This window comes from Lynx rufus, unplaced genomic scaffold, assembly GCF_022079265.1.
Source record: "Lynx rufus isolate CCGP_SWC_20201006 ecotype Redwood Valley unplaced genomic scaffold, mLynRuf1.p SCAF_7, whole genome shotgun sequence".
Taxonomy (NCBI): Eukaryota; Metazoa; Chordata; class Mammalia; order Carnivora; family Felidae; genus Lynx; species Lynx rufus.
The window spans coordinates 64,791,642-64,818,764 of NW_025814889.1; the positions used below are offsets into that span (position 1 = coordinate 64,791,642).

The following is a 27,123-nucleotide window of genomic DNA, read 5'->3' on the forward strand; positions in this document are numbered from 1 at the left end:
CTAATTCCTCTGGCTAGGACTTCCAATACCGTGTTCAATAAAACTGGCAAGATTGGGCATATGTGTCTTGTACCTGATCTTAAAGAAAAGCTTTTTTAACTTTTCTGCATTGAGTATGATGTTACTTCTGGGCTTGTCATATACAGCCTTTATTCTATTGAGATACGTTCCATCTATACCCACTTTGTTGATAGTTTTTATCATAAATAGGTGTTGAATTTTGTTAAATGCCTTTTCTGTATCTATGAAGATTATCACGGTGACTTTAGCTTTCATTTTGTTATGTGCTATATCGCATTATCACATTGATTGTTTTGCAGGTGTTGAACCATCCTTGCATCCCTGGATATATCCCATTTGATTATAATGTATGATCCTTTTAATGTATTGTTGAATTCAGTTTGCTATCATTTTTGTTGGGGATTTTTGCGTCTCTGTTCGTCAGGGATATTAGCCAATTGTGTGTGTGTGTGTGTGTGTGTGTGTGTGTGTGTGTGTGTGTGTGTTGTCATTGTCTGGTTTTGGTATCAGGGTTATGCTGGCCTCATAATGAGTTTGGGAATGTTTTCTCTTTGGCTTATGACTTTATTCTCTTATGACTTTCTATAGTATTATGCTTAGATTTCCTTTTTCATTATCTTTTGTATGTCTGCTGTAGGTTTTGGCTTTGTGGTTGCCATGATGCTCACATATAACAGTCCATTTTAAATTGATAAGAAGTTAGGTTTGTGAATGCATTCTAAAACCACATTTTTAGTCCCTGCCCCCCATGTTTATATTTCTAATGTCCCATTTTACATCTTTTTATTTTGTGTATCCCTTAACTAATCATTATAGCTATCATTATTTTCACTACTTTTACCTTTTAAATTCATACTAGCCTTATAAATGATTAATCCACTACCTTTGCCATATTTACCTATACTGGTGAGGTTTTTATTCTTTTCTTCTTACTAATTAGTGTACTTTCTTTTCAGCTTAAAGTTCCTTTAACATTTTTAGTACGGCCAATTTAGTGGTGGTGAACTCTGTTAGCTTTTGTTTGTCTGAAAGCTCTTTATCTCTCCTTAAATCCTGAATAGAGTTTTCTTGGTTGGAAGTTTTTTCCTTTCAGCAGTTTGAATATATGATGCCACTCCCTTCTAGCCTGTAAACTGTCTGCTGAAAAATCTGCTAATAGTCTTATGGGTGTTCCTGTATATATAACAAGTTATATTTTCTCTTGCCGTGCTGCTTTTAAGATTCTTTATTTAACTTTTGACATTTTAATTATAATGTGTCTTTGTGTGGGTCTCTTTGGGCTTGTTGGCTTGTTTTTTTTTTTTTTTTTTTTTTTTGGCAGGGGGGAATTCTTTGCGCTTTCTAGATCCAGATATCCAGATGTCTATTTTCTTCCCCAGGTTAGGGAAGTTTTCAGCCATTATTTCTTCAGGAAAGTTTTCTGACCCTTTCTCTCTCCTCTGGAACATCTATAATGAGAATGCTAATCTGCTTGTTGTTCCATAAGTTTCTTGAGCTATCTTCAATTTTTAAAGTTTTTCTTTTTGCTGCTCTGTTTGGGTGAGGTTTCATTGCTCTGTCTTCCAGATCACTGATTCTTTCTTCTTTTTCATCTACTTTGCTGTTGAACCTCTCTGGTGTATTTTTCAGTTCTGTGATTGTTATTTGTTATTCTTCAGATCTATGACTTCTGTTTGCTACTTATATTTTGAACTCTTTTTTAAAGTTCTAATGTGTTTATCCATGGCCATTACTTTGAACTCTTTATCAGGTAAATCACTTCTCTCTTTTTTATTAAGTGGTTTTGGGGGGGGGGGAGGGGCATATCTTGTACTTTTATTTGGAACATATTCCTTTGTCTTCCCATTTTGCTTGACTCTTTTCATTTCTGTGTATTAGGTGAAACATCTATCTCTCTCAGTCTTGGATGAGTGGCCTGTATAGATGATGAACTTTATTGGTAACCTTACCCTTTGTTATCTCTCAAAATTTTGTGATTGCCTAAGCAATGTGATTTATTCCTGATAGGCTACAGTTGTTGAGGGAGTAGCTAGCCTCTTGAGTCTTACAGAATGTGGGATCTCAGTCAGCCCCAGTTTCAAGCTAATTGAAAACTTAACCCTCAGGCAGCAGCTTTTAAGATATGCAAATATATACAGTCCTGCGGAACCATAATCCTAAACCCTGCTGGCCTCCAGACCAGGCAATGTTTCAAGCTAATTGAAAACTTAACCCTCAGACAGCAGCTTTTAAGATATGCAAATATATACAGTCCTGCAAGACCATAATCCTAAACCCTGCTGGCCTCCAGACCAGGCAATGTGGTCATTTCTGGGAGGAACAGGTGCGCTATGGCAAGGCCAAGGGAGGACAAAAAGGTAATGTTCCCTGGCCTACATTCCCTGAGAGGATGGCGTGTCCTTTAGGTATGTAGTACCCATCCAACAGAAGCTCCAGGACAAGTAAATAATCCTTTTTCACACAAGGTTGTGTTTTGGACTGCTATCTCTGCAGTGTTCTAGAGGTAGTAGCCCACCAAGAACTGTCACTCCAATGTTTCAGACCTGCTAGGACCAGAAACACAATCATCTCTGGCACCAGAGCCAGGTGCTCAAGGGGCATCCCTGTGTGGGGTGTACCTACCTGTTCTAAGCAGGTTTGAGGGGAGTACAAAAATGGCACCCACCAGTGCATCTGTCCCTAGAGAGAGTCCTAACAACCCTTTGGCAGATACTCTAAGATTACCAAGTGAATCTCATTCATATATGGTCTAGGTGCTTTTCAAACTGCTGCTTTTGTGCTGGGTCCCAGGGTGAGTGAGTCTGCAGGCAAGCCCTTTAAGAATGGAATCTCCATTTCCTATAGCCCTATGTTCTTCTGGATGTAAGCCCTGTTGTTTTTCAAAGCCACTTAACTTTGAAAGCTCCTCATCTCTCTGGTGTAGGTCCCAAGGATTGAAGTGCCTGACGTGAGGCACATCACGTTGCTCCGCAAGGAGAAACTCCGTATTTGTGACATCCTTCCCAGTTGTGAGTTGCCACGACAGGGGAAGGGTGTTTGGTGAGACCCATCTCTGCTTCTCCTACCTGTATTGATGTGGCCTAATTATCCGTTACTGTAGAGGAGATGTTCAGCTAGTTTTCAGGTCTTTTTCAGGGGGAGTTATTTCACAGTTGGCTGTAAATTTGTTGTGTGGGAGATGAGTTCAGGTCTTCCTATGCTGACATCTTAAACTGCCTTCCTCAGTAATGTGGGCTTTTAGAAGGTGATAAGTGCTATGGGGGAAAAAAACTGTACAGCTAATAAGAGTAGCAGTTACACTAAAGAGAATGGTCAGTATAGTACATATTGACAAAAAAATTTGAGCCAAAATATGAAGAAGACAAAGCAATTAACCAGCAATTATCATGGCGGGGAAAGCATTGCAGCAGAGAGTAGCTAGACCAAAGGTGTACTTGGCCTGTTTGAAGAACAGCATGGAACCAGTATGACTGTCATAGAATGAGCAAGGGGGCAATACTAGCAATGAGGTCAGTGGTAAAGGGACTGAGACCAGATCATGTAGTGCTTGTCAGCCCTTTTAAGGAGATGCATTTTTATCCTGTGTGAGATATAGAGCCATTGGAGAATTTTTAGCATAGGAGTGATATGATCTGATTTGGTTTTTAAAAGGGATCTCTCGCTGGTCCTGTTTGAAAGTATGACTATACTGGGGAAAAGGGTAGGAGTAGGAAGACCAGGTTGGAGGGTCTTGCTCTCATCCAGTTGAAGTTTATGGTAAGTTAGGCCAGAATAGTAGCCTTGGAATGGTGATGGTAGATGGTGGAGTTGGCAGAATTTCTTGATGGATAAGATGTTGAGCAAGAGAGAAAAAGAGGACTTGAGAATGCTTCCAAGCTTTTTGGCCTAAGCAAAGGTGAAACTGCCATTAGCTGATGTGGAGAAGACTGTGAAGACAGTGGTTTGGGGTGAGTGTTGAGAGGTGAGGATGTCAGATTTGGGTATGTGGAGTGTGAGCTAGCTCTTAGACACACTAGAGATGTGAAGTAGGCAACTTGAATGTATTAATATTTCTTCACCTTTTCTTTGTTAAGCAAGTGATAAACTTTTTAAATTAAAAGCTTTTAAAATTATTTTTAAAAAATACATAAAATTTACCACCTTAACCATTGTAAGCATATAGTTCGTTGGCATTAAGTGCAATGATACCATGGCCACCATCCAGCCACAGAACTCTTCATCTTATAATGAAACACTGTACTCATTAAATAGTAACTTTCCAGGGCACCTGTGTGGCTTAGTAGGTTAAGCGTCTGACTTCGGCTTAGGTCATGATTTCGCAGTTTGTAAGTTTGAGCCCTGCATCAGGCTCTGTGCTGACAGCTCAGAGCCTGGAGCCTGCTTCGGATTCTTTGTCTCCCTCTCCATCTCTGCCCCTCCCTGCTTGTACTCTGTCTCTCCCTGCCTCTCAAAAATAAATACTTTTTAAAAATTTAAATAGTAACTTCCATTCTCCCATCTCCTCAACCCCTGGCAACCACCACACTACTTTCTGTCTGATTTTGACTATGTAACTCAGATATGTGGAACCAGACAATATTTGTGTTTTTTAAACTAATTTATTTCACTTAGCATAATAGCTTCAAGATATCCATGTTGTGGCATGTATCAGGATTTCCTTCCTTTTTAAGAGTGAATAATAGTCCATTGCATGTATATTTGTCCATCTGTCAATGAGTTGCTTCCATACTTTAGCTATTAGAATAATCTTGCTGTGAACATAGGTACGGAAACATAAAGGATATGTTTTTAAACAATCTTTAATACACATATTTGGTAACTTTCATAGATTTTCTCTTTTATGTAAGTAATTTATAAGCACAGTTTCATTATAAAACGTTTAAATGATTCAATTGTACAGACAGCAAAACATGAAAGTTCCTATTCATCCTCTCTTCCTACTCTCAGTTCCCAAAATTAAGTTTGCCATGTTACTGACATCCCTCTCTAATGCATTTAGGCACGTGTGTGTGTGTGTGTGTGTGTGTTTAAGTTTATTTATTTTGGGGGCACCTGGATGGCTCAATTGGTTAAGCTTCTGACTTCAGCTTGGGTCATGATCTCGCATTTCACGAGTTCAAGGCCTTCATTGGGCTCTGCACTGGTGGTGTAGAGCCTGCTTGGAATTCTCTCTCTCCCTTTCCACCCCTCTCTCTGTCCCTTCTCCGCTTGCATTCTCTCTCTTTCTCTCAAAAAAAATAAAATTAGAGAGAGAGAGAGAGAGAGAGAGAGAGAGAATATGAGTGGGGGAGGGGCAGAGAGACAGGGAGAGAGAGAATCCCAAGCAGCTCTGTGCTGTCAGTGCAGAGCCTGATGTGGGGCTCAGACTCACAAACTTAGGGGATCATGACCTGAACTGAAACTGAGAGTCAGATGCTTAACCGACTGAGCACCTAGGTGCCCCCGTATCTTCATTTTTAATGGGGATCCTACTATACATATTTTTCTATAATATTTGTCTTTTATTTAATAATAAATACTAATTAGAGATCTTCCCAATCTTATTTTTCTTTTTCTGTTTTTAACAACTATGTATATTTTCCATAATGTTGCGTTGACTATTCATGTACATATACTTTTACACATTCAGGACGATTTCTGTACATTAAATTCCTAAAGGTAGAATTCCTAGGTCCAAGGAAATTTCTGAAACTGTTGATCATATTTTCTTTTCTAAGATCCTTTGTGGTTTGCTTATCATTTTTCTGGAGAGTTTATTATGGAGCTCCAGAAGTTTGGGAAACAAATAGTTTTCTAAAATAAATTTCCTAACAGTGAATTTGTTCCCCTTGGCAAAAGAGTTGTAAACCATGAGTTCTATTAAAAAAATAAATAAATAAAAACCAAAAAAACTAGTTGATCTCTTAAACTAGGCATTTTAGGTAACACATGGGAGATAATGACTCTTCCTCAAACTAATGGGACAAATGGGGGGTTTTTGAAAGGATAATAGGAAAACACTGTTGAAAAATGTCTTATGGGGTGCTTGGGTGGCTCAGTTGGTTAAGCATCTGACTCTTGATTTTGGCTCAGGTCATGGTCTCTCATTTCATGAGTCTGAGCCCTATGTCAGGCTCTGTGCTGACAGAACTCGGAGCCTGCTTGGAATTCTCTCTCTCTCTGCCCCTCCCCTGCTCACGCTCACGAGCTCTCTCTCTCTGTCTCTCTGTCTCTCGCTCTCTCTCTGTTTCTCTCAAAATAAATTTTAAAAAAAGTCTTATAGTATTTTCCAGTGGAGAAACCTGGCAGACACTTTCCCAGGGACCAAAGTTAATATCAAATGTGATAGTCACATTGATAACATGCAGTGATGTAATACTGTTTACAAATGGGCACATTGCCTCTGTGATGTCCTGCCCTCAAACCCATAAACCCGATGTAATCATGAGACAACATTAGAGAAATTCAGTTTGAGGGGCATTGTATAAAACACTTGACTGTTATTCTTCGAAAGTGCTAATGCTCTACAAAACCAGCAAAGACTGAGTAACTCAGGTTGGGGTGCAGTAAGGAAACAATGAGAACTAAATGCAATGTGATATTTTGGATCAGATCCTGTAACAGAAAGGGTATTAGTGGAAAAATTTGTCTTTATAAGACTTGTTTTTATAAATGTGTTGTAATAGATGCTAACTTTAGGAACCTGAGTGTAGCTCCCTGTAAATCTAAGAATATTTCAAATTAAGTTTTTTTGAGGTATCTCTTCACTCTGTATAGTGTACTCCTAAAAAATTTGTCATCCCTGTAAAACTGCTTCTGTCCTCTTAAATCCAAGAGATCCTCATGTCTCAAGGAGTGAAGTCCATCAAGCTTTTACGGACTAGAGATTTGGTGCAGTTGGAAGAGATGTTATGAATGGTTGAGGCCGTGTAGACATGGCCATAGCAAAGTCATAACAATGTGGTCTGGGGGCATGGGTGGTACTATGGCAAGAGATCAGGCATGAAGAATCAGAGAACTGAGTGGACTTTGCTTTTGAATGGATAGCCAAAGAGTAAGACGTGAAAAAGCCACTCAAGAATGATTTGGCAAAGTATAACAGCTTAGAACAAAATTTTGCAAATAGGAGACAAAGTCACCCTAACTAGTCATTATCTGCCACTCACAAGTATGATACAAAAGAAGACAGATAAACTTAAGCTGTAGTGGCAACCTCTCCAGTTGGAACAGGGAGCCTTATGTAAAGATGAGGCTGGATTGAGAATATCTGAAGCCTTTTGCAGTTAGCCTATGTCTAGACACTCCTTACAGAAGATATGACCCAGCAAGCGTAAATTAGTAACCCAAAGAGGAATGCAAAATGGGTAGGACCAGTGGTTGAAACTGGATTACCAATACTCAGGAGGAGACATTATTTAAATAGGATACTTCCCCCCACACTAACATAACGTAAACTAGTTGTATCTGTGCCCAAGATTAACTGGTCACCTTCTTGGTAAATTGGAATCTAAAAGTTGATATAAAATTTCTTGAATGGGTGGACCACCTGGTTACAATTTTGGTTTCAGTTCTGTATTGTGCAATTGGCACCCAAATAAGAACTGTCTCCAAATGTGAGTAGGCTGAGTGCGTCATAGACACTCAAAAGTCTTCTTTTGTATTGCTATTCCAAAGTGTCAGAAGATGAGCAATTTAATAAAATGGCCCTTTTTTTATGGCACATTTTCTTTACCATGATGTGTCTGACTTAGAGCAGTGGTCAGCAAACTTTTCCTGTAAGGGGCCAGACTGTAAATATTTTTGGCTTTGCAGCCACAACTAGTCTCTGTTGCCTATTTGTCATTGCCCTTTTTTCCCCCCTTAACCCTTTAAAAATGTGTTTTCTGTGTCTTTAACCATATTTTCATACTTTGTGATAGTGGCTGAAGTTTGTAGACTGGTATTAAACAATGATCTAAAAAAAATAAAAAATAAAAAAATAAATAAATAAACAATGATCTAAAATCAAGTTTCTGGCTGTAGATTTTTTGCCACTGGCAAAAAAAAATGTTATAAACATGACTTTAATGGATTTATAAGAAAATAGAATATGTAGCTGATCTCTTACTGCAGGCATTTTGGCACATTCGTGGGAAATCTTCTCTAATAAATATGACACCTGCATAAAACACATCATGCCCTGAAAGTTTGCTCTCAGGAAATTGCCTAGTTTTTAATTTCAAGTTATTATTTATTTAAGACTTTTTTTTTGTTTCTAAATAGGCTAATTATTAAAGTGGTGTCATCTTTTAATATGTAACAGTGTTGATCTATTTTTCAAAGATTCAGTATACTCCCGTTTCCTCATTTAACCCATTAACTGCCTTCTTTTTATAGATTTGTTGCTATAGATCACATTCTTTCAGTGCCTCATTTTACAATTGCGTTACAGTTTCTGCCTCTGATTTGGAGCTAAGCTCTGGCTTTTCACTCTTTTGTCTCAAGGCCACACTTCCAGACCCCAGAAGGTGGCCTTTAGAACCACCAAACCATCCTTGAGATCACTGTGGAACCAACATCCCAATGCTCCTAAAACACTAAGTGGTTGGATGTTATGCTACAGATTTTAGAGATAGACTTTGCCTACTTCACCCAGTTCTTCTAAAAAAGTAGATAGGCTCACACATTTAAAGATTCAACCTTTTATTTCTTCTGTTTACAATTGCAGTAATATGCTGTCAAAGAATCTCTAGATCTTGCATTCAAAGACTTCTGTTTGGCTAAAGAATGTTTAATCCAGCCAGCAGCTCATTGTAGCAGAAGGGTGTCTGATAAAAACCCACTTAATTTGTTTCAGCACTGGGTCTCTAAAACTTCTTGACAATACTTAAAACTGTTAATATCTTCTAAAACTTATTTTACCAAGATAAATTTCAAGGAGAATGCAGAAAATAAAGCAGTAGTATGTGCAGATTTTAATCAATACTGTTTAATAATCAATTGAAATAAAAGGGAATTTTTTTTACTCAGTAAAAAGTTGATTGGGTTTTATTAGCTTTTCTTGTTTTGAATAATTAAGGCTTTTTATCTCTCCTAGTTTTCTTTTTAGTTATTTGGATTCTGTAAAAATGAAACTCTGTTTTTAAACCAATGATAGTTTCTTAAATGGATCATGATCTCCCTGGTAGAAATTGTATTTTCTCCTAAGCAGGGTCTAGTCTATTGTTAATATCACTATGTCAACTAGAAGAAAGGAAAGTTTGAGTCGTATAAAGAGAAAGCACTGGCACACGATTTCTTAAAAAGTCTCTGAAACTTAACAATTAACTTCTTAAATCAGGACTCAGAAAGTTGATCTATTTTTCTACATCTTGGTCTCATGATGCCTTTCAGTATCGACATTTTAGAGTTTTGAGCTATAAATATGACAGTATAATCGGTATAATCCTTTTGTTGAAAACATGGGTATTAGCTTACAGATGTAGAGCTGGACTCTGGTAAACTAGTGAGTGAGGGAAGGGTATATGTATTTTTTCTTTATTCATCGAGCCGTTCTTCTAGAGTCGTTAAGTCAGCTGTCATGTTGGTGCTTTCCTGCTTTGTTCTTGAGAGTCACTCAATGACTGGTGACTGGCTGCTGGAAAGGAAAGCTTTCAGCAGATTAATGCTGGGGCCCTCCTGTCTTCTCCTTCACCAGTAGCAGCTGCATTCTGCCCTTTCTGTGGCCCTGAAAGGAAGGGAGGGAGGAAGAGAGGGAGTGTGTGTGTGGTGGGGGAGGAAGGGGCTCGATCTCTGTCAGCGTGCATTACCGAGGTTTCTCAACACATGGAATGAGATCTTTCCCAAGAAATTCTGTCAAGGCCAGTACACATGGGAAAAATATTTCTATGCTTAGTCTTGTAACTGTGATTGTTTTTGTTTTACGGGATAAAAAGGAATTCAGGTCATGTGACATAGCTGTGCTCCACCTCTGTATTTACCTGTCCTTTCTTTTTCAACTCTCCCAGGCATCAGTACCTGTCCAAAGATCACTCTAGTTCCACCTTGTGTGAAAAGCAGCACAACCCCACGGGTTGATCAGAATGTATCTGATGAAGAGGCTCAGGGAATAAATGGAAAAACGCCAGCAAAACACTCAGCTGCAAGTCCAAAGCCACAAGGTATGCTGGTGGGTTGTTTTTTCTTTTTCTTTTTCTTTTTTAATTAGATTGGGTGTTTTGTTCATTGATGAAGGCTATCCAGAAGAATGATAATGACTAAGAAAGAGTTTTAAGCTTTCAATGGGAGGAATTGGGTGCATTTATTTTTTTCAGGGGAAAAAAAATCAGTCTCAGGCAGAGTTGGGTATTTGTTCTGCTCCTAAAACACCTTATACATTTTTTCTCTTAGGGTTCTTTTCTCATTGCTGGAATTACTGTCCCTTACAGGGACGCTTCATGTATTATGCTTGACCTTGTACAGGGCCTAACTTACTATTTGCATAATAAATGTGTGACAAATGAATGAGTGCTGTCAGAAAGTCAGTATGCCTTGCTAGATTTCAGAGGATCTGTGAAACAGATCATTGTAAAGCCGTGCTTAACATACTTAGTAAATGTGATTTTCTACTGTTCAGGAACTGGGGCTTGAAAAGGCTTCACAGAAATTGAAATAAATGGCTCATCCATTCAGGAATTGAGCAGCCAACAAGGGGAGGAAACAGTTATAATGGTGGAAATCTTTGAATATTTTGTTCAGGAACCATTTCCTTTTAGCAATAAATTTCTGGTAAACCAGGTATTAACTGTGAGAAGCACAAAATTACAGTTTTGATGGTACACAGTAAGGCCTTTGGAAACGTTAACACAAAGCTAAGCTCTACTATGATTTAATGTGTAGTTTCTTCCGAATAAATTTTTATTTATACCAAATGCTGAGCATTTTGATTTATGTTGTATTAACTTTGGTCTCTTTCCTGTTCTTGCAAGGAAAAAAGTGTTATAGAGAATCTATCATAAAAGAGTGACTGTTACTCTTTAAAGTTCTTATGTTTTTAGGATTTCTGAAAGAGACCTTTAAAAGGGGCTTATCTTCCAGATTATGGGACGTTTTCCTTTTTGTTCTCACTGGTAGCTGTATTTGTAGTCGTATCAAGTATGACTGTCAAGTAAGGTCAAATAATTGGTGCTTCAGATGAATGGTCCATTCATGAGTTTATAGCCTTTTATTTTGGCCATATCTCTCCCTATTTAATTCATATGAATATGAACATAGACATTTTTTTGAGCATGATTTAAGCTGTTTTATTTACAAAATACAAGGTTCCCTCTTGCTCATTAGACCTCAGCTGACAAAGATCAAATGAGGTAAGACTATAAAAAATGAATGCAATTCAGTTTTATGTAATTGCCCAGATCACAAACAGGAATTTCATTATTTAATAAAGTCTTTTTAGGGAAGATGCATTACTTCATTGTTTTTCATAGTTCATTGAGATAAATTACACAAGTGTCCTTCCTGAGCTATGTGCCAAAATAATCATATTTTTTAGGGAGACAACACTTGACCTTGCCTTTGCTGTTTGTAGCTTAATGAAAGTTTAATAGAAGTCAGTATTTTGATATTTAAATACATATTTACTTCCTGTTTTGAATATGGGTTAATAAATATAATTTTATATAACTATAGGGACTATTTTCAGATTTTAAATAAATGACTTTAGAGAACATTATACTTTAAAAGTACTCTCACTCATTGTTTGGCCCTTCCCTAGTTCCCCAGCTAAAATTTTAACCCCACCCTAACCCTTGATATTTTGTGTTTCCTCAAACGTATGTTTTCGCATTCACTGCAGTCTGACCTAGAATATATTTCACTCATCCATCTTAGTTTTCTTCTGCCTTTGTACTGCCAGTCCCTCCATAGCAGAGCAGGCCTTCAGCAACACTTGTTGAATTGGCTCCCTGCTCCATTACCACGTTTCCTCTATTTTGTTTCTGCTGTTCTTTGCTTAAGACTTGCAAGAATGTGTGCCATATAGAGAAAAACATTCGGGAGAGAAGGCTACATCTTGGTATTGTCAGATCAGCTGCCAAAGAGATTGGGGACTACTTATTGACCAAATGAAAGTGTTCTCCACCCTCTAGTGGAGAGAAGCTTACTTTTAATTTCTCCAAACTCTTAAGAATATTTGGATAACTGAAGGGGAGAAAGCAAAGGGATATCATGGGGACTTCCTGCACACATCAAGAGATTATCACGCTGATATCTTTATTCCCACTTAATTGCAAATCGTGAATGGTGAGCCTACTGACGCTTTAAGCTCCATTATGTAATTTTAATTTAATTGAAGATGCTTATTTCTTTCTTGAGAGAGAGTGCACACATGAGTTGGGGGAGGGACAGAGGGAGAGGGAGAGAGAATCTTAAGCAGCGAGGCTCAGTCTCAGAACCGATCTCAGGACTTCTCAGCACTGTAAGATCACAACCGGAGCCGAAATCAAGAGTCAACACTCAACTGACTGAGCCACCCAAGGGCCCTGAAAATTCTTATTTTAGATAAGTGTTCTCAACTGGAGACAATTTTGCAGCCCCACCCCGCACCCCAGCCCACCCACTCCATCCCACCCCACCCCACTGCCCATACTTGGTATTGTCTAGAGAATTTTTTGCTTGACACCATTTGTGGGAGTTTCTAATGGCAGCTAGTGGGCAGAGGCTAGGGATGCTGTTCAGCGTCTTACAATGCACAGGCCAGCCCCCTCAAAACAAAGAATTATCAGCTATGAAATGTTAGTAGTTTGAGAAACTCTGATCTGGATCCTCAAAAGAGCTCATAAATAAATATGTTTGTTTTTTTTTTCCTCATGTGGAGTGCTAATAATATCATAGCTACAATCTATTTTAGTGATATTTATTTTATTTATTTTTAAAATTTTTTAATGTTTATTTTTGAGAGAAAGAGAGAGAGAGTGTGTGAGCAGGGGAGGGGCAGAGAGAGAGAGGGAGACACAGAATCCGAAGCAGGCTCCAGGCTCCGAGCTGCCAGCACAGAGCCTGACACGGGGCTCGAACTCAAAAGCCATGAGATCATGACCTGAGCCGAAGTGGGACGCTCAACTGACTGAGCCACCCAGGCGCCCCAATTTTAGTGATATTTAAAAGGAAGCACTGGGGCGCCTGGGTGGCGCAGTCGGTTAAGCGTCCGACTTCAGCCAGGTCACGATCTCGCGGTCCGGGAGTTCGAGCCCCGCGTCAGGCTCTGGGCTGATGGCTCGGAGCCTGGAGCCTGTTTCCGATGCTGTGTCTCCCTCTCTCTCTGCCCCTCCCCCGTTCATGCTCTGTCTCTCTCTGTCCCAAAAATAAATAAACGTTGAAAAAAAAAATTAAAAAAAAAAAAAAGGAAGCACAATATTAAATACATTTATTCATGGTGATTATGTACTAACGTGTCTGGAACAATATCAGGTTTCTATTTTTGTGTTTACTAGTAAGTAAGTCATGGGGATATAGTGTACAGCTTGGTGATTATAGTTAATAATACTGGATTTTGTATATTTGAAAATTGCTAAGAGAAGAGATCTTCAAAGTTCTCATCACGTAAAAAAAAAATGTTAACTGTGTGGTGATGGATGTTAATTAGACTTTGGTGATCATTTGGCAATAATACAAATATTGGATCATATTATACACCTGAAATTAAAATAATGTTGCATGTCATTATATCAATTAAATACCAACAAATATTTTTGAAGAATTACAGTTTTTAAAACAATAAAAGTGCTAAATTTTAGATGAGATAAGCTTACATTTGAATGTAAGTAAGAGCCTGTAGCTTTTGAAATGGATTCCTTCAATAGTTAGGGCTTATTTTGCCTCAGCCTCAGAAATACCCTAAAGCCTTGGAAAACAATGGTTTATTCACTTCATACCAATCCTACCAGTCAAACAAATAAATTACTGAGCAACTTCCAACATAAGTCTTTATTCTTGTTTACCACTTTTAATATTGGCCTATTTCCTGCCATGCTAGACATAACTCAAAATAACTTCCTTAGCAATTAAAGCTAATAGTTCTTTTTCTCTTAGGAGCTTTGATCCACAACATTCTCCATAGTTAATTATTTTGATAGAGCCTACATATTATCACTTATCAGTCATTAAACCTTAATGTTTAAAAAGTATCATGAACTTTGAAACATTATTGCCTAAATAATTTAAGTAAATGTAAAGTACTCAAACCTATTCCATTTGCTCTTAAAGTAAAGCATTCTATGTGTAATGTCCCATTTTTAAAGTATAATATGTTGTAAATGTATAATGCATTAAAAATAGCCAGCTGTATAGGACGCCTGTCTGGTTCAGTTGGTAGAACATGCGACACTTGATCTCAGGGTCATGAGTTTGAGCCCATTTTTTTTTTTAATGTTTATTTGTTTTTGAAAGACAGAGCACAAATGGGAAAGGAGCATAGAGAGAAGGAGATACAATATCTGAAGCAGGAATCAGGCTCCGAGCTGTCAGCATAGAGCCCGACGCAGGGCTCGAACCCGCAAACCACAAGATCATGACCTGAGTTGAAGTCAGACACTTAACCAACTGAGCCACCCAGGCGCCCCTCAAGCCCCATGTTAAGCGTAGGGTTTACTTTAAAAAAAAAAAAAAAGCCAACTATTGTTTTTCATAGTAAGTAAAATAAGAGTAACCAAATCCTCTGGTAATCCCCAAATTTAAACTATTAATTTGGGTTTTTTTTTTCATGTTCAGTAATTATTTTGGATGGTTGGATTTCTTTTAATGTTTATTTATTTTTGAGAGACAGAGTGTGAGCATGGGAGGGGCAGAGAGAGGGAGACACAGAATCCAAAGCAGGTTCCAGGCTCCGAGCTGCCAGCACATAGCCCAACACGAGGCTCGAACTCAAAAGCCACGAGATCATGACCTGAGCCGAAGTGGGATGCTCAACCGACTGAGCCACCGAGGTGCCTCTGGATGGTTGGAAATTTTTAAGTAAATTGTTTTATTGTACTTATGGTCTGTAAAATTGGCTGTAATAAGCCCATTTTATTTATAGTCAACTAGATAATGTCAAACTTAGCATGTCCATAACTGGACTGCTCATCTTCCCTCCAAAAATTGCTTCACCTGTTTTGTCCCTTGATGAAAATTCCATCCTTCCAGTGGTTCAGGCTGAAGGTCTCCAGAGTCATCCTTGATTCCTCTCTCTTTCTCTCATACCTCACATTTATTCTTCCAGGAAGTCTACTTTTATTTATTTATTTTTTAAGTTTATTTGAGAGAGAGAGAGAGCATGAGCAAGGGAGGGGCAGAAAGAGAGAGAGGGAGAGAGAATCCCAAGCAGGTCTACACTCAGCACAGAGCCCCACACAGGGCTTGACAACTGTGAGAACATGACCTAAGCCAATGTCAAGTGTCCGAAGCTTAACTGCCTGAGCCACCCAGGTGTCCCAGGAAGTCTGCTTTTAAAACATACCTGGAAACCAACATTCCTCACTGCCTTCTTCTAAGTACTCTTGGCTCTTGGCTGAATTTCCACAGTACTCTCCTGACCCTTCTCCCTGCTTCTACCCTGTTTCTCTGCATTGTCAACATTGCAGCCAGAGTGACACAGTTGGACAGAAGTCCTGTCATGTTATTTGGCTTCACAGAAGTCTGTGGCGACTTCTCATTTCACTCAAAGTCACTATTCTTACAGGGTTCCTCAAGATTCTACATTATCATGCCCTCGCTCTGACCTCAGTACCTACTCTTGCCTGTTTGCTGCTTTGACTTCAGTCACATTGGCTTCCATTATCTCTAGCTTGTTCTCTACTTGATGGCATGCTCTTCCCAAAGTAACTCCCCCAACTTCCAGTCTTCTTCAAATCTGCACCTTTCGAAGAGGCCCCCTTTGAATGCCCTACTTAATACTGCAATCTGCACTTCCTACCATATTCCAGATCCCTTTAATCTTGTTCTGAGCCCTCCCCCTTCTTTCTTAGCTCTCACCACCTTCTCATATATGGTTTACTTATTGGACATTTTTGTTTCATTTCCTTTGCTCATTGATAAGATCAAGTGGATAGAACTTAATACGTATTCAGTAATACTGAATTAATTTAAAAAATTTTAAAGCTCTGTATAGATATGTAAGAATTGCTGTAGGATATATATTTTGGAAATGTCAAGTTCTTTTTTTTTAATTTTTTTTTTTTATTAACGTTTATTTTTGAGACAGAGAGAGACAGACCATGAACAGGGGAGGGGCAGAGAGAGAGGGAGACACAGAATCTGAAACAGGCTCCAGGATCTGAGCTGTCAGCACAGAGCCTGACGCGGGGCTTGAACTCACAGACTGTGAGATCATGACCTGAGCTGAAGTCGGACGCTTAACCGACTGAGCCACCCAGGCGCCCTTGGAAATGTCAAGTTCTTAATGGTTCTGTAAATTTATACTCCCTCCCAGAATGTGTGAGATTTCATATTGTCTGATTCCCTCACTGACATTTGGTATTGTCAGATTTAAATTTTTTGGTTAACTTGATGGTGCTGAAGTAGAATCGTATTTTAAATTTAATTTTCATTTCCCTAATTATTAGCGAGGTTGAACACTGTTTTTATTATTACATCCCTTGGGCTACAGAGGGAAAAAGTAGTAAGTTAAGTTTCAGGATTGAACTGGAGGTGCTGATAGAACACCGAGGAGATGTCCAGAGAGCATTTGGAAGTTGGGGAAAAGAAAGATGAGAAATGATGAGAGAGGAGGTGGGGGAGGGAAAGATAGTCATTTTTACATCAGTTACAGTTTTTGACCAAAATACACATTATTTCCCCCTAGGACCGTGTTTCTGACGCGTTAGCCATTCATGTATCATCTTGAGATTTTTGTCATATACCTGTAACATTTGTACTCTTTTATTTAAGATGTGCATATTTACTTTATTTTCCATTTGGGTTGTCTCCCTTTGCTGAGATAGATGCCTCCTCTGTGCTTCTAAAACACCCCAATGCCCACCTTTCCCAACATCGCTAAGCTGTTTCCTCACTAGATGATGAACTCCTTGATGACACTAATTTGTTCCTTTGTGTATTCCACAAATTTGCCAAGCACTGTGCATGTGGTTACTGTGAATATATTTGTGATCAAAATAAACTTGTTTCTTACCCTCACAGAATGCCAATTTTGTGAAAGAGAAAGCTTTATATCTCTAATATACTTACTGTTTTATTTCTGGTTGGTGCGATACTGTTTGACTACCTAATCATAATAATTTATTATAAACACTTTGGAGAAAAAGTACACTATCCTCTGAAACAGTTTAAGAGATAGGCATAGTTGAGACAGGAAAATGCCTGATATGTATATATCTCCACAGGAAATTTTTCCTTAAAATTGACAAATGTCACACTTATTTAGGTATGTACCATCTTATTTGAGTTTTCTAAGCATCTAAGAGAGTCTGATATGTAATAAGTAAGTAATGTTCACTGAGTAAACTCTGGATGGATGAGGTACAAGAATTTCATAACAATGTTTATATAACCATTTTTACCGGGCTATAAATAACATATTCATTCCCTTTTTTGAATATTCTAATTAGGAATGTTGAAATTATTTCTGATATTAAAACTGCTTTTTTGGTGGGATCTTGTGCTACTTTGCTATTTTGGTATATATTCTACACAGGAAATTTTTCCTTAAAATTGACAAATGTCACACTTATTTAAGTCCCTTCTTTTTCAATGGGTACTATATTTAACCATCCCCACTGAGCAGATCTTGGAAAATAATTCCATTTCCATATAAAAGAAGCATATCATTTTTTTAATCGGGATTTTCTTCTTGCCTCAAAAGGGAATGAGGTGAATTAATTATTCTACCTCTAGTTCATTGTGATATGTTTTTCTTCTTCTTCTTCTTCTCTGAAAGAATTGATAACTGGCATAGAAATGATGACATCTGGGCCAGTGAGCATCAGGCAACTGTCAGCTAGCCGAGTTTATAGAAGAAATGAGATGACTAAAAACCAGGATAACCAGCTGGGGGAAAATGGGGCATGTAATTAGGAGACATGATTCTCCTCCCTTCTTTTGGAAGTTAGGAGAAGGGTTTAAAAAAAGAAAAAAAGATGATTTTATTTAATTTGTTAGAACCAGTTATAGAAAAATACATACATGTTCTATAATCCTTTGCCCAGAATGTTAATCTAAGAGGCAAAGTATATTGATTTTCAAAACTGAAGTAATTCCTATACTGGTAAAGCATTTACGGCATATTATATTTTCTCATCTACAGAATTCCTCATCTGTTAAGAGAAATTCTGTGGATTTTAGTATTTCAGGAAATGATCTGTTAACTGAGGGAAGGGCTTAGTAGTAAGCAGCGAATCTGTGGTGTATTAATACAAGCCAACAATTAACATAGCAGACAATACTAGTAGAACTCCTATCACCCCCTTTTGCTGGATGTGTGATGAGGAGCAGTGCTGGAGGAGGAAGGAGCTAGAGTCTGGGTACCAGTCATGGAATCAGATCAGCCTTATTCCTCCAGGCCAATCACTTAACCACTCTGAGCCTTCATAGACATAAGAGGTGAATAACGCTACCTACCTCAAAGGACTGTGATGCGAAAGATTTTCTCTAAGATCAAATGAGATAAGGAGTTTTTGTTAAATGGGAAGATGCTACAGTAATTACTGTTGTTTGATGTTGTTTTGTTGGCTTTTATGTTTGATTTACTAGCTTTGGATTCTGGTATATTACTTATCACTCTGTTGTTAGAAAATCTGTTTTGTAGCAAGCAGTGTATCCCTGGGAATTAGTTTCAAACTTAGTACTTTCTTTTCTCTGTTTAGATAAAAACTGCTATGTTATCTTTAATAGGCTTGGGAAGGTCATAGAAATATATAGATCCTTAGATGTTTAATAAAGCCATATTTAAAATGACCTAAAATTAAAAGAACCGCTTGATTCTTGGAGATGGGATTTCCACAGGACACAGCGAATGTCTAAGATAGATGGAAGTCTGTTGATTAAGATTCAGTACAGATTTGACAGACCCCTTTACAGAAGCTTGATAATGCTGAAGATTTTTGCATGAGATATGAAATATGTTTGTTGTGGAACACATCTTAGTGAAATATTCAATTCTTTTCATTTTTTGTCTACAGTGCCTCCAAAGCCATTACATCTGCAGAATCCACCTTCGTCTAATATACACCAAACTCCCAGGCATAAAGCTTTATCTAGTGCAAAACCAAGGATGGAAGAAGTTAAACCTGCCTCTGCTTCTTGTGTCTCAAAAGAAAAACCCAGCAAGGTATCTGATCTCATCAGTCGCTTTGAAGGAGGCAGGTAAGAGCTAATATACAATGGGAAAAGGACGTGGGGAGAGAAAAGCTGTTTGTTTCATTTTAAGATGATAGAGTAATAGATTCTGTAATTCAAAAGTATTTTATTCTACTAGGTTTGGTAGGCTTTTGGAAAGAATAAATTTTAAAAATATTTAAACTTGCCCTAATATGAATTACCATTTTCTGTATATGACCGGTGTGTAGCACTCTGTGCCAGAAGCTTTTTTATCATGCTGTGTGCTGTATAGATCAATAGATACACTCTCTCATTTCCTTTGTATTTGCCTGTGTCACTCTGGGTTACTCCATTGCATCCTTCTGTTTGTGGCTAGATGTCTGGGTCGGAAGAGCAGCAGGTTGCCTCTGTCTCTTTGTTTCTCACTTTGTATGTTTGTGCATGTAGTTTCTGCCGGCCTGTGCCATCTCTGTGGCCTTCTTTCTGACCCACTTTATTTAACAGGAGTCTTCAGTACCCATTCAGTCCCTAGTCCCCTCTCTTCCCTCCTTTGTAAGGAGGAGATACTGCCAGCAGCAAAATGCATGCTCAGTTTTGCATTTATTAGATACAATTTTTATTCTTTAGTCCTAATGTTTCAAAAAAAGTAGGTGAAAAGTGTATTTCTCACTTAAAGATAAAAATAAACTCATATATGACCTCAGTTGCTTTTTCTTGGAATGCCCATCACTGATAGAAGTAGAAGTTTTTTAAAAAAATTTTGTCAGAAGGATTTTAATTTTATCTGTCACCAAAAGTCTGTATTTAATTAAGCAACATATATAGCCTCCCTTTCATCCTTGAAGCTAAATGTTTCCATTTATTCTGGTGTAATACTTGGGAATGGTTTCCCACTGGGTGATTTCATGATTTATTTGCAGGATGTATTGTTATTTATATAGTGGATCATAGCTTGGAAATACTTCAAAAATCTTCTGAAAATTGTGACCAAGTGCAAAACTACAATGTCCCTCATTTAAAATGCTGGGGTGCCTGGGTGGTTCACTTGGTTAAGTGTCTGACTTGGGCTCAGGTCATGATCTTGTGGTTCGTGGATTTGAGCCCCATGTCGGCCTCTGTGCTTAACAACTCAGAGCCTGGAGGGTGATTTGGATTCTGTGTCTCCCTCTCTCTCTGCCCCTCCACCAATTTGTGCTCTCTCTCTCTCTCAAAATGAATAAACATTTAAAATAAAATGAGACTATAGTAACAAGTTCTTGACAAAAGGAGTCCAGAAGCCTGTCTTCATTTTTCATTCCCAATCAATTGTGGGAACTTGAGTCATAAACACTAAAACTTCAACATCTTTCCCTCTGAAGTAGGAATTTTAATACCTTTGCTACCTTAAATTATAGTAATCTTTACTAGAATGATTTAGGAAAGAACAGTTAATTTTTTTTTCTCAGGGCAAGTTGATTCAGTAGCACAGAGAATGACCCTTAACGTGTGCAGATTCCCAGGGCCAAATCCAGTGACTGCATAATATCAGGAAATATCAGGAAGGCCTGGAGCCCGGACCCCTGTCTGTAGTGCATACCTGGTCTGGGGGTGGCTTTAGAAAGCCCATGGGGCACCTGGGTGGCTCAGTCGGTTGAGCGTCCGACTTCAGCTCAGGTCATGATCTCGCTCGCGGTCGGTGAGTTCGAACCCCACGTCGGGCTCTGTGCTGACAGCTCGGAGCCTGGAGCCTGCTTTGGATTCTGTGTCTCCCTCTCTCTCTGCCCTCCCCCGCTCATGCTCTGTCCTTCTCTCTCTCAAAAATAAATAAACATTAAATAAAAAGATTAAAAAAAGAAAAGAAAAGAAAGAAAGCCCTGAGTGGGTCAGTATTAACAGGTTGAGCCTTCTGATTCTCACCATTTTGGTAACCCAACTATTTGCATTCCTGCCCATACACAAAATGGACATAGTTTTTCCACCTGTTAATACCAGTTTTCTTTGACTCTTTCAAACCTCACAGATTCAAAGTCATTTTTTGATGCAAAGTTTGAAGGTTGTATCTAAAGTGAGATGTTGGGGCGCCTGGGTGGCGCAGTCGGTTGAGCGTCCGACTTCAGCCAGGTCACGATCTCGCGGTCCGTGAGTTCGAGCCCCGCGTCGGGCTCTGGGCTGATGGCTCAGAGCCTGGAGCCTGTTTCCGATTCTGTGTCTTCCTCTCTCTCTGCCCCTCCCCCGTTCATGCTCTGTCTCTCTCTGTCCCAAAAATAAATAAACGTTGAAAAAAAAAATTTTTTTTAAAGTGAGATGTTGTGGCTTAGGACATTTTAAGCAAACTGGCTTTAAGTGTAGATAGAATGTAACGTGAGCATTTTGGCAAATCTGCTGAAGGGGTGTTACTTGTAGCAGAGTCTGCTGCCAGTTTTAAAAAACGATTGTCTGTTCTTAGTGAGGTATTACTAGTAGGAACTGGCCCTAAAAGTGTGTGAATGGGTTAGCGTTGCATTGAGTCTACAGGACTTGAATGGAAGTTGTATTTCCTGTTGAGTGATGTCCATGCGCCTACAGTGTGTGTAGCTCTCAGGTTTCACCCCAGTTATTACAACTCAGACTAGCATTTTGTGGAATAGAGATTCATCAGACCAAGTTACCACAGTAAACTGACAGGAAGAGTGGGATCATAGACCACCAAACTATTAGACCACCCTATTAAGACTTTACCTAGGAATCAGAATTTTGCTCTGCAATAATGCAGGTAACACTATTAAGATGAGTGATTTGGAGGATGTCGTTGGAGCATGTAAATTTTATTTACTTATTTATGTATTTATGTATGTATTATTAGGTTTTTTGGTTTTTTGGGGTATAAGACAAACTGGTATTTTTACCCTATGAAAGATTTCAGGATTATAGAAAGAAATAACATCTTCCGTGAAACTGAACACTGGTTTTCCTAAGGCACTTCAAGGCCAACTGTTTTTCCGCACGATCTGGCGTCCACAAACCAGCAGGAATATATGTATTGGCTCAACCACTGCTTTTACTTACCTCTCCCCACCTTATCCCTAACCCACCTCTACCTGCATATCCCCTGCATGTTACTTATTACAGGAAGTTGTTATCTTTCATGCCTAACTATTCTTTCCAAAAATCCCAAGCAAGTCTAAAGTTTGGTTCAGAGGATCTGCTGAGGATTTTTCTGTTGGGTTTCTGGACACTGATGTGGGCAGGAAAAGGAAGACCATACCATTCAAATGTCCAAAGACTGCTTGAGAAATTGTCTAGGCTAAGGGTATACTCTCCCAGAAGGCAAATATTAATGGTGGAGTATGTGATATTTATTTGTATTGACAACGACCAACTTTATATATGTGACATTTTCCCCTGCCAGATTTTTCCTTCCCTTCCTGTGGTGCTGAGCTTACCTTGTCTTTTTTTCCTCCCTCATTACCTTATTGCCGTCTGTTGTTGTTCTCTGTTCCATTCTCCAGTCCAGATCAGCAGTGTCCAGGAGGAGTAGAATGAAGGGAGAAGGAAACGCACATCTCAGCACTGTCCGTGAACCGTGTTGCTATGTCCTCTACCCTGTAACGTCAGTCTGCTCTGGGGAAGAGGCCACCTCTGGACTTTTTCCCCACATTTTATATGCAGCCTGCTCACTTGCTTCTCACTCCATCTTTCATGTTCTAGTGTGTTACAATGTGGGGTTAAGACCATGGAATTTAGAGTCAGACTTTACGGTTTGGACTCTAGCTTTATCATTTCTTAGCCATGTGATGCCACCACGTTATGTAAGTGTCCAAGCTTCAATTTCCCTATTTTGGGGTCCTGTTTTCAATTATTATGAGTAGAAACAAATAATGTAAAGAATACCGTGTACTTTCCAGCACTTAATAAATGTTAGCCACTGGGCGTGCCTGGGTGGCTCAGTTAGTTGGGCGTCCGACTTTGGCTCAGGTCATGATCTCGCTGTCCGGAGTTCTAGCCCCACATCAAGCTCTGTGCTGACAGCTCGGAGCCGAGAGCCTGGAGCCTGCTTCAGATTCTGTGTCTCCCTCTATCTGTCTGCCCTTCCCCCTCTCATGCCCTGTCTCTGTCTCTCTGTCTCTGTCTCTCTCTCTCTCAAAAATAAATAAACATTAAAAAAAACTTTAAAATAAATGTTAGCTGCTGTTATGAATTACTGCCATGATCACCATCACAATCACAGTTACTCATTGCTGATTACTGAGCACTTTCCTATTTCCAGCACTGTGCTAAGCAGTGGGGGTAAAACAGAGAGAACATGATAGGCATGTTCCGCGCCCTCACAGAGTATTAGTCTGTACTCATTTTTGTCTCCTTATTAGGTCATAGGAATCTCTCCAAGACTGCAGCCCAGAGATTTATGTTTTTCCTCCCTGGAATCCTAGATTAAAATGTTATGCAAATATTTCTATAGGGACATTGTAATATATTGGCGGTTAGGTTCCATTGTATACTATTAAGAGTTATATATAATATCAAGTAATAACAAGGGCTTTAAGGAAGACTAAAATGAGATGTGTAGTTGGTGGTAGAGTGTGCTATAATAGAATAATCTAGGAGGTGATGTCTGAGCAGAATCCTGAATGAGGGGAAGGAGTCAGCCTTCCCATACCTAAGACATACCAATGTCTTAGGGAAGTTGTCTGGGCAAAGAGAACAACAGTTGCAGAGATCCTTAGATGCACACATTGGCTTGTTGGGAATGTGGGAGCAGCAAGGAGGCAGGAGGGGCAGGAGCACGGCAAGGGAAGAGAATGGAAATGAACGAGGCTGGGGCTAGCAGGGGCTTGTGTGTACACAATCCTGAGCCATTGTCAGAATGCTAGACTACCTGTAAGTGTATAGGGTGCCATCAGAGAGTTCGACCTCCGTGGTTGACCTAGAGAGATGGATTCCAAGGGGTGGAGAGTGGAAGCAGAGAGATAAGTTAGGTTATGGCAGAGCAGGTGACAAAGTTTCTGAGAATGTGTGTTCTGCTTTCCAAACAAAAGTAACCTTTGGTTTCCAACCTGTTGATAAACTGAGGGGCTGACTATACTTGTTTTTAAAATGTTATGAAAGTAAAATCTTGGAAAAAGATGGCTTTATTAACTATAAATGTTTCTCACATCTCTGTCCTTACAAATGAGCCATACTGATAAACAGCCTAAGGAAATGTTCCAGACCCTGTAGCTAATGCTCAGTCTTATCATCTTTATTGAAATGTTTATTTAAGGGTGTATAGTATCCCAAGAGACTGAGAACTATACCCGCCTATTCTAATCCACATTTCTAAAACCATCAGAGGAAAGTCTTCACTAAATACCTCCTTTCAGCTGGAATAAGCTGGTCTGTCTTATAGAACTTTCCCATGCCAGTGTTTTCACCCTTCTTTTGTATTTTATCTTCTAGCACATTATCAAATTACAGTGATTTGAAGAAAGATTCTGCTGTGCACCTGAATGCTCCTAGGACACCAGGAAGGCATAAATTGACAACCACCCCTCAGCAAAAGCTCCTCTCCCAGCATCCACCACAGAAGCAGGGAAATGACACAGATCCAACTCAGGGTGTACAGACTGGTGTGGCTAACGGTGTGATGGCAGCACAAAACCAGATGGAGTGTGAGGAGGATAAAGCGGCCACTCTTAGCCCAGATACTCCTATTCAAACTTCAGAACCCTTGCTTGCTATGAACTTAGTGAATGGAGAAGGAAAGGAGAAAACTACCACAGAACCCGCATCACCCACGGCAAATGACTATGATGCAAACGCGTCTGATAGTAACTGCAGGACCTCCACTGTCAGCCAAGTGCTCCCCCTAGAAGAAGGAAGGGCAGATGCGGAAGCAAACGTGCAAGAGCGGGAAGATGGAGAAAGCCCTCTGGAACAGGAACAGCTGGACCAGCACCAGGAGATGAAGGTAAAGCGGGAGACTGGCTCAGAAGTAGGAGGAAGCACCACCTGTTCCACTACTGTCTTAAAACTCTACTTAATAGCACTGGTGAAAGCAATGAGTCAGATCACCCACACTACCAGTTAAACAGTTTTAAGCTTTACCTGCTAATGGATGTTTCCTCTACTCTATGAGAAAATACTTCACTTTTTCTTGTGTAGTTTCTGTTGATCTTTCTCTTGTGATTTCAAGAGTCAGAATGTTCTGAAGACTTTAATGTAGGAAAACCACAAGCTTATTGTTTTTACTTGCATAGGAAGAAAATGTTTTTGTTGCTCTAGATGTTAAGGACACATCCCTAGTATATTTACGGGATAAGCAAGAAGAAATTGTATACTCTTTGCTTTTCAGACATTTCTAATCTAGAACTGGAAGAGTAACTTGAACCAGCAAATGTTTCAAGTAAGGACAGAAATATGGAGGGGGCTGGGCACCCGGGTGGCTCAGTCAGTTAAGCATCCAATTCTTGATTTTGGCTTGGGTCATGATCTCATAGTTGGAGAGTTCAAGCCCAGCATCGGGCCCTGTGCTGACAGTGTGGAGCCTGCTTGGGACTCTTTCTCTGCCCCTCCCCCACCCAAGCACGCACACATGCTCTCTCTGTGTCTCTCAAATAATAAAAAAAACAAAAATTTTTAAAAAGGATGCAAATATGGAAGTATTCACAAATTATTCAGCAGATTATAACCATAACTCTTTCCAGGCTTCTAATTTAAAAATTTTTTCTAACTAGTATGGTTTTAAAACAATTGACTTAATCTTGGATTTAAAGATGATCTTTAAAGGGGCGCCTTGGTGGCGCAGTCGGTTAAGCGTCCGACTTCAGCCAGGTCACGATCTCACGGTCCGTGAGTTCGAGCCCCGCGTCAGGCTCTGGGCTGATGGCTCACAGCCTGGAGCCTGTTTCCGATTCTGTGTCACCCTCTCTCTCTGCCCCTCCCTCGTTCATGCTCTGTCTCTCTCTGTCCCAAAAATAAATAAATGTTGAAAAAAAAAATTAAAAAAAAAAAAAAAAAAAGATGATCTTTAAAGATCATCTTAGTTCAGCAATTCATTTATAGAAGTAGAAACAGTTCTAGAAATCACTTCCAGAAAGTTGATGTGATTTTCTGGGGTCACAACAATAGCCTGGACCTCTTGGTGTTCTGACTCACAGGCTAGTACTGTGTCCCTGATGCAAGAAATCACAAACTTAAGTGCCTGAATGCAGGAAATGTCAATGAATACGGCATCCATAAGTAATGTACTAGAGAGAGGTGAGGCTGTGGCAAAATGGAAGTTCACATCCTTTCTAAAGAGGGCTGCAGTTCAGTGAACTGCTTGAATGGCATTTCTGCCTGTGTGCAAAATCTAAGCTTACAAGGAGCTGATTTGCTGGTGAGATACATTCATAATTTACTTGTGCTATAGCAGAAGCTTTGATACAATTCTTATAACAAGAGCATTGCATTTGTATTCTTTATTCATGTCAATATAGTGCTTTGAAGAGATTAATAAATATGGCCTTTACACAGTACTTGGAATTTCTTGGGTCAAAGGTGCACTATAAGCATCATCATACAGTTCCCTAGAATAGAAAGTTTGTTTTTGTCTCCAAGGACAAAAAAAGTTCCCATTGCTCAGTCACTTTTTGATTATAAATAACAATCTGTGTGGGAGAGTTGAGAATTGAAAATTTGACAATTATAGGAAAATCTGTAAATGACAAATCCAAGTCCTAAATCTAACATTTAGGATTTTTTAAAGTTTATTAATTTTAGGACACCTGGGTGTCTCAGGTTAAGTGTCCACCTTGAGCTCAGGTCATGATCTCACGGTCCATGAGTTCGGGCCCTGCATCCAGCTCTCTGCTGACAGCTCGGAGCCTGGAACCTGTTTCAGATTCTGTATCTCCCTCTCTCTGCCCCACCTCTGCCCGC

The 27,123-nt window shown here is 39.3% G+C and overlaps 1 protein-coding gene across 2 annotated transcripts in view; it reads left to right on the forward strand.

Moving 5' to 3' along the window:
* Positions 1 to 9,986: 9,986 nt before the first annotated feature.
* Positions 9,987 to 27,123, forward strand: part of FGD4 (FYVE, RhoGEF and PH domain containing 4) — a 109,427-nt gene continuing 92,290 nt past the window's right edge. For both annotated transcript variants that reach the window (XM_047066935.1, XM_047066934.1), the window contains exons 1-3: positions 9,987 to 10,139; positions 19,128 to 19,311; positions 24,661 to 25,171. In XM_047066935.1, coding sequence (XP_046922891.1) covers positions 19,220 to 19,311; positions 24,661 to 25,171 — 603 coding nt within the window. In that variant the 5' untranslated portion in view covers positions 9,987 to 10,139; positions 19,128 to 19,219. The remainder of the gene's footprint in view (positions 10,140 to 19,127; positions 19,312 to 24,660; positions 25,172 to 27,123) is intronic.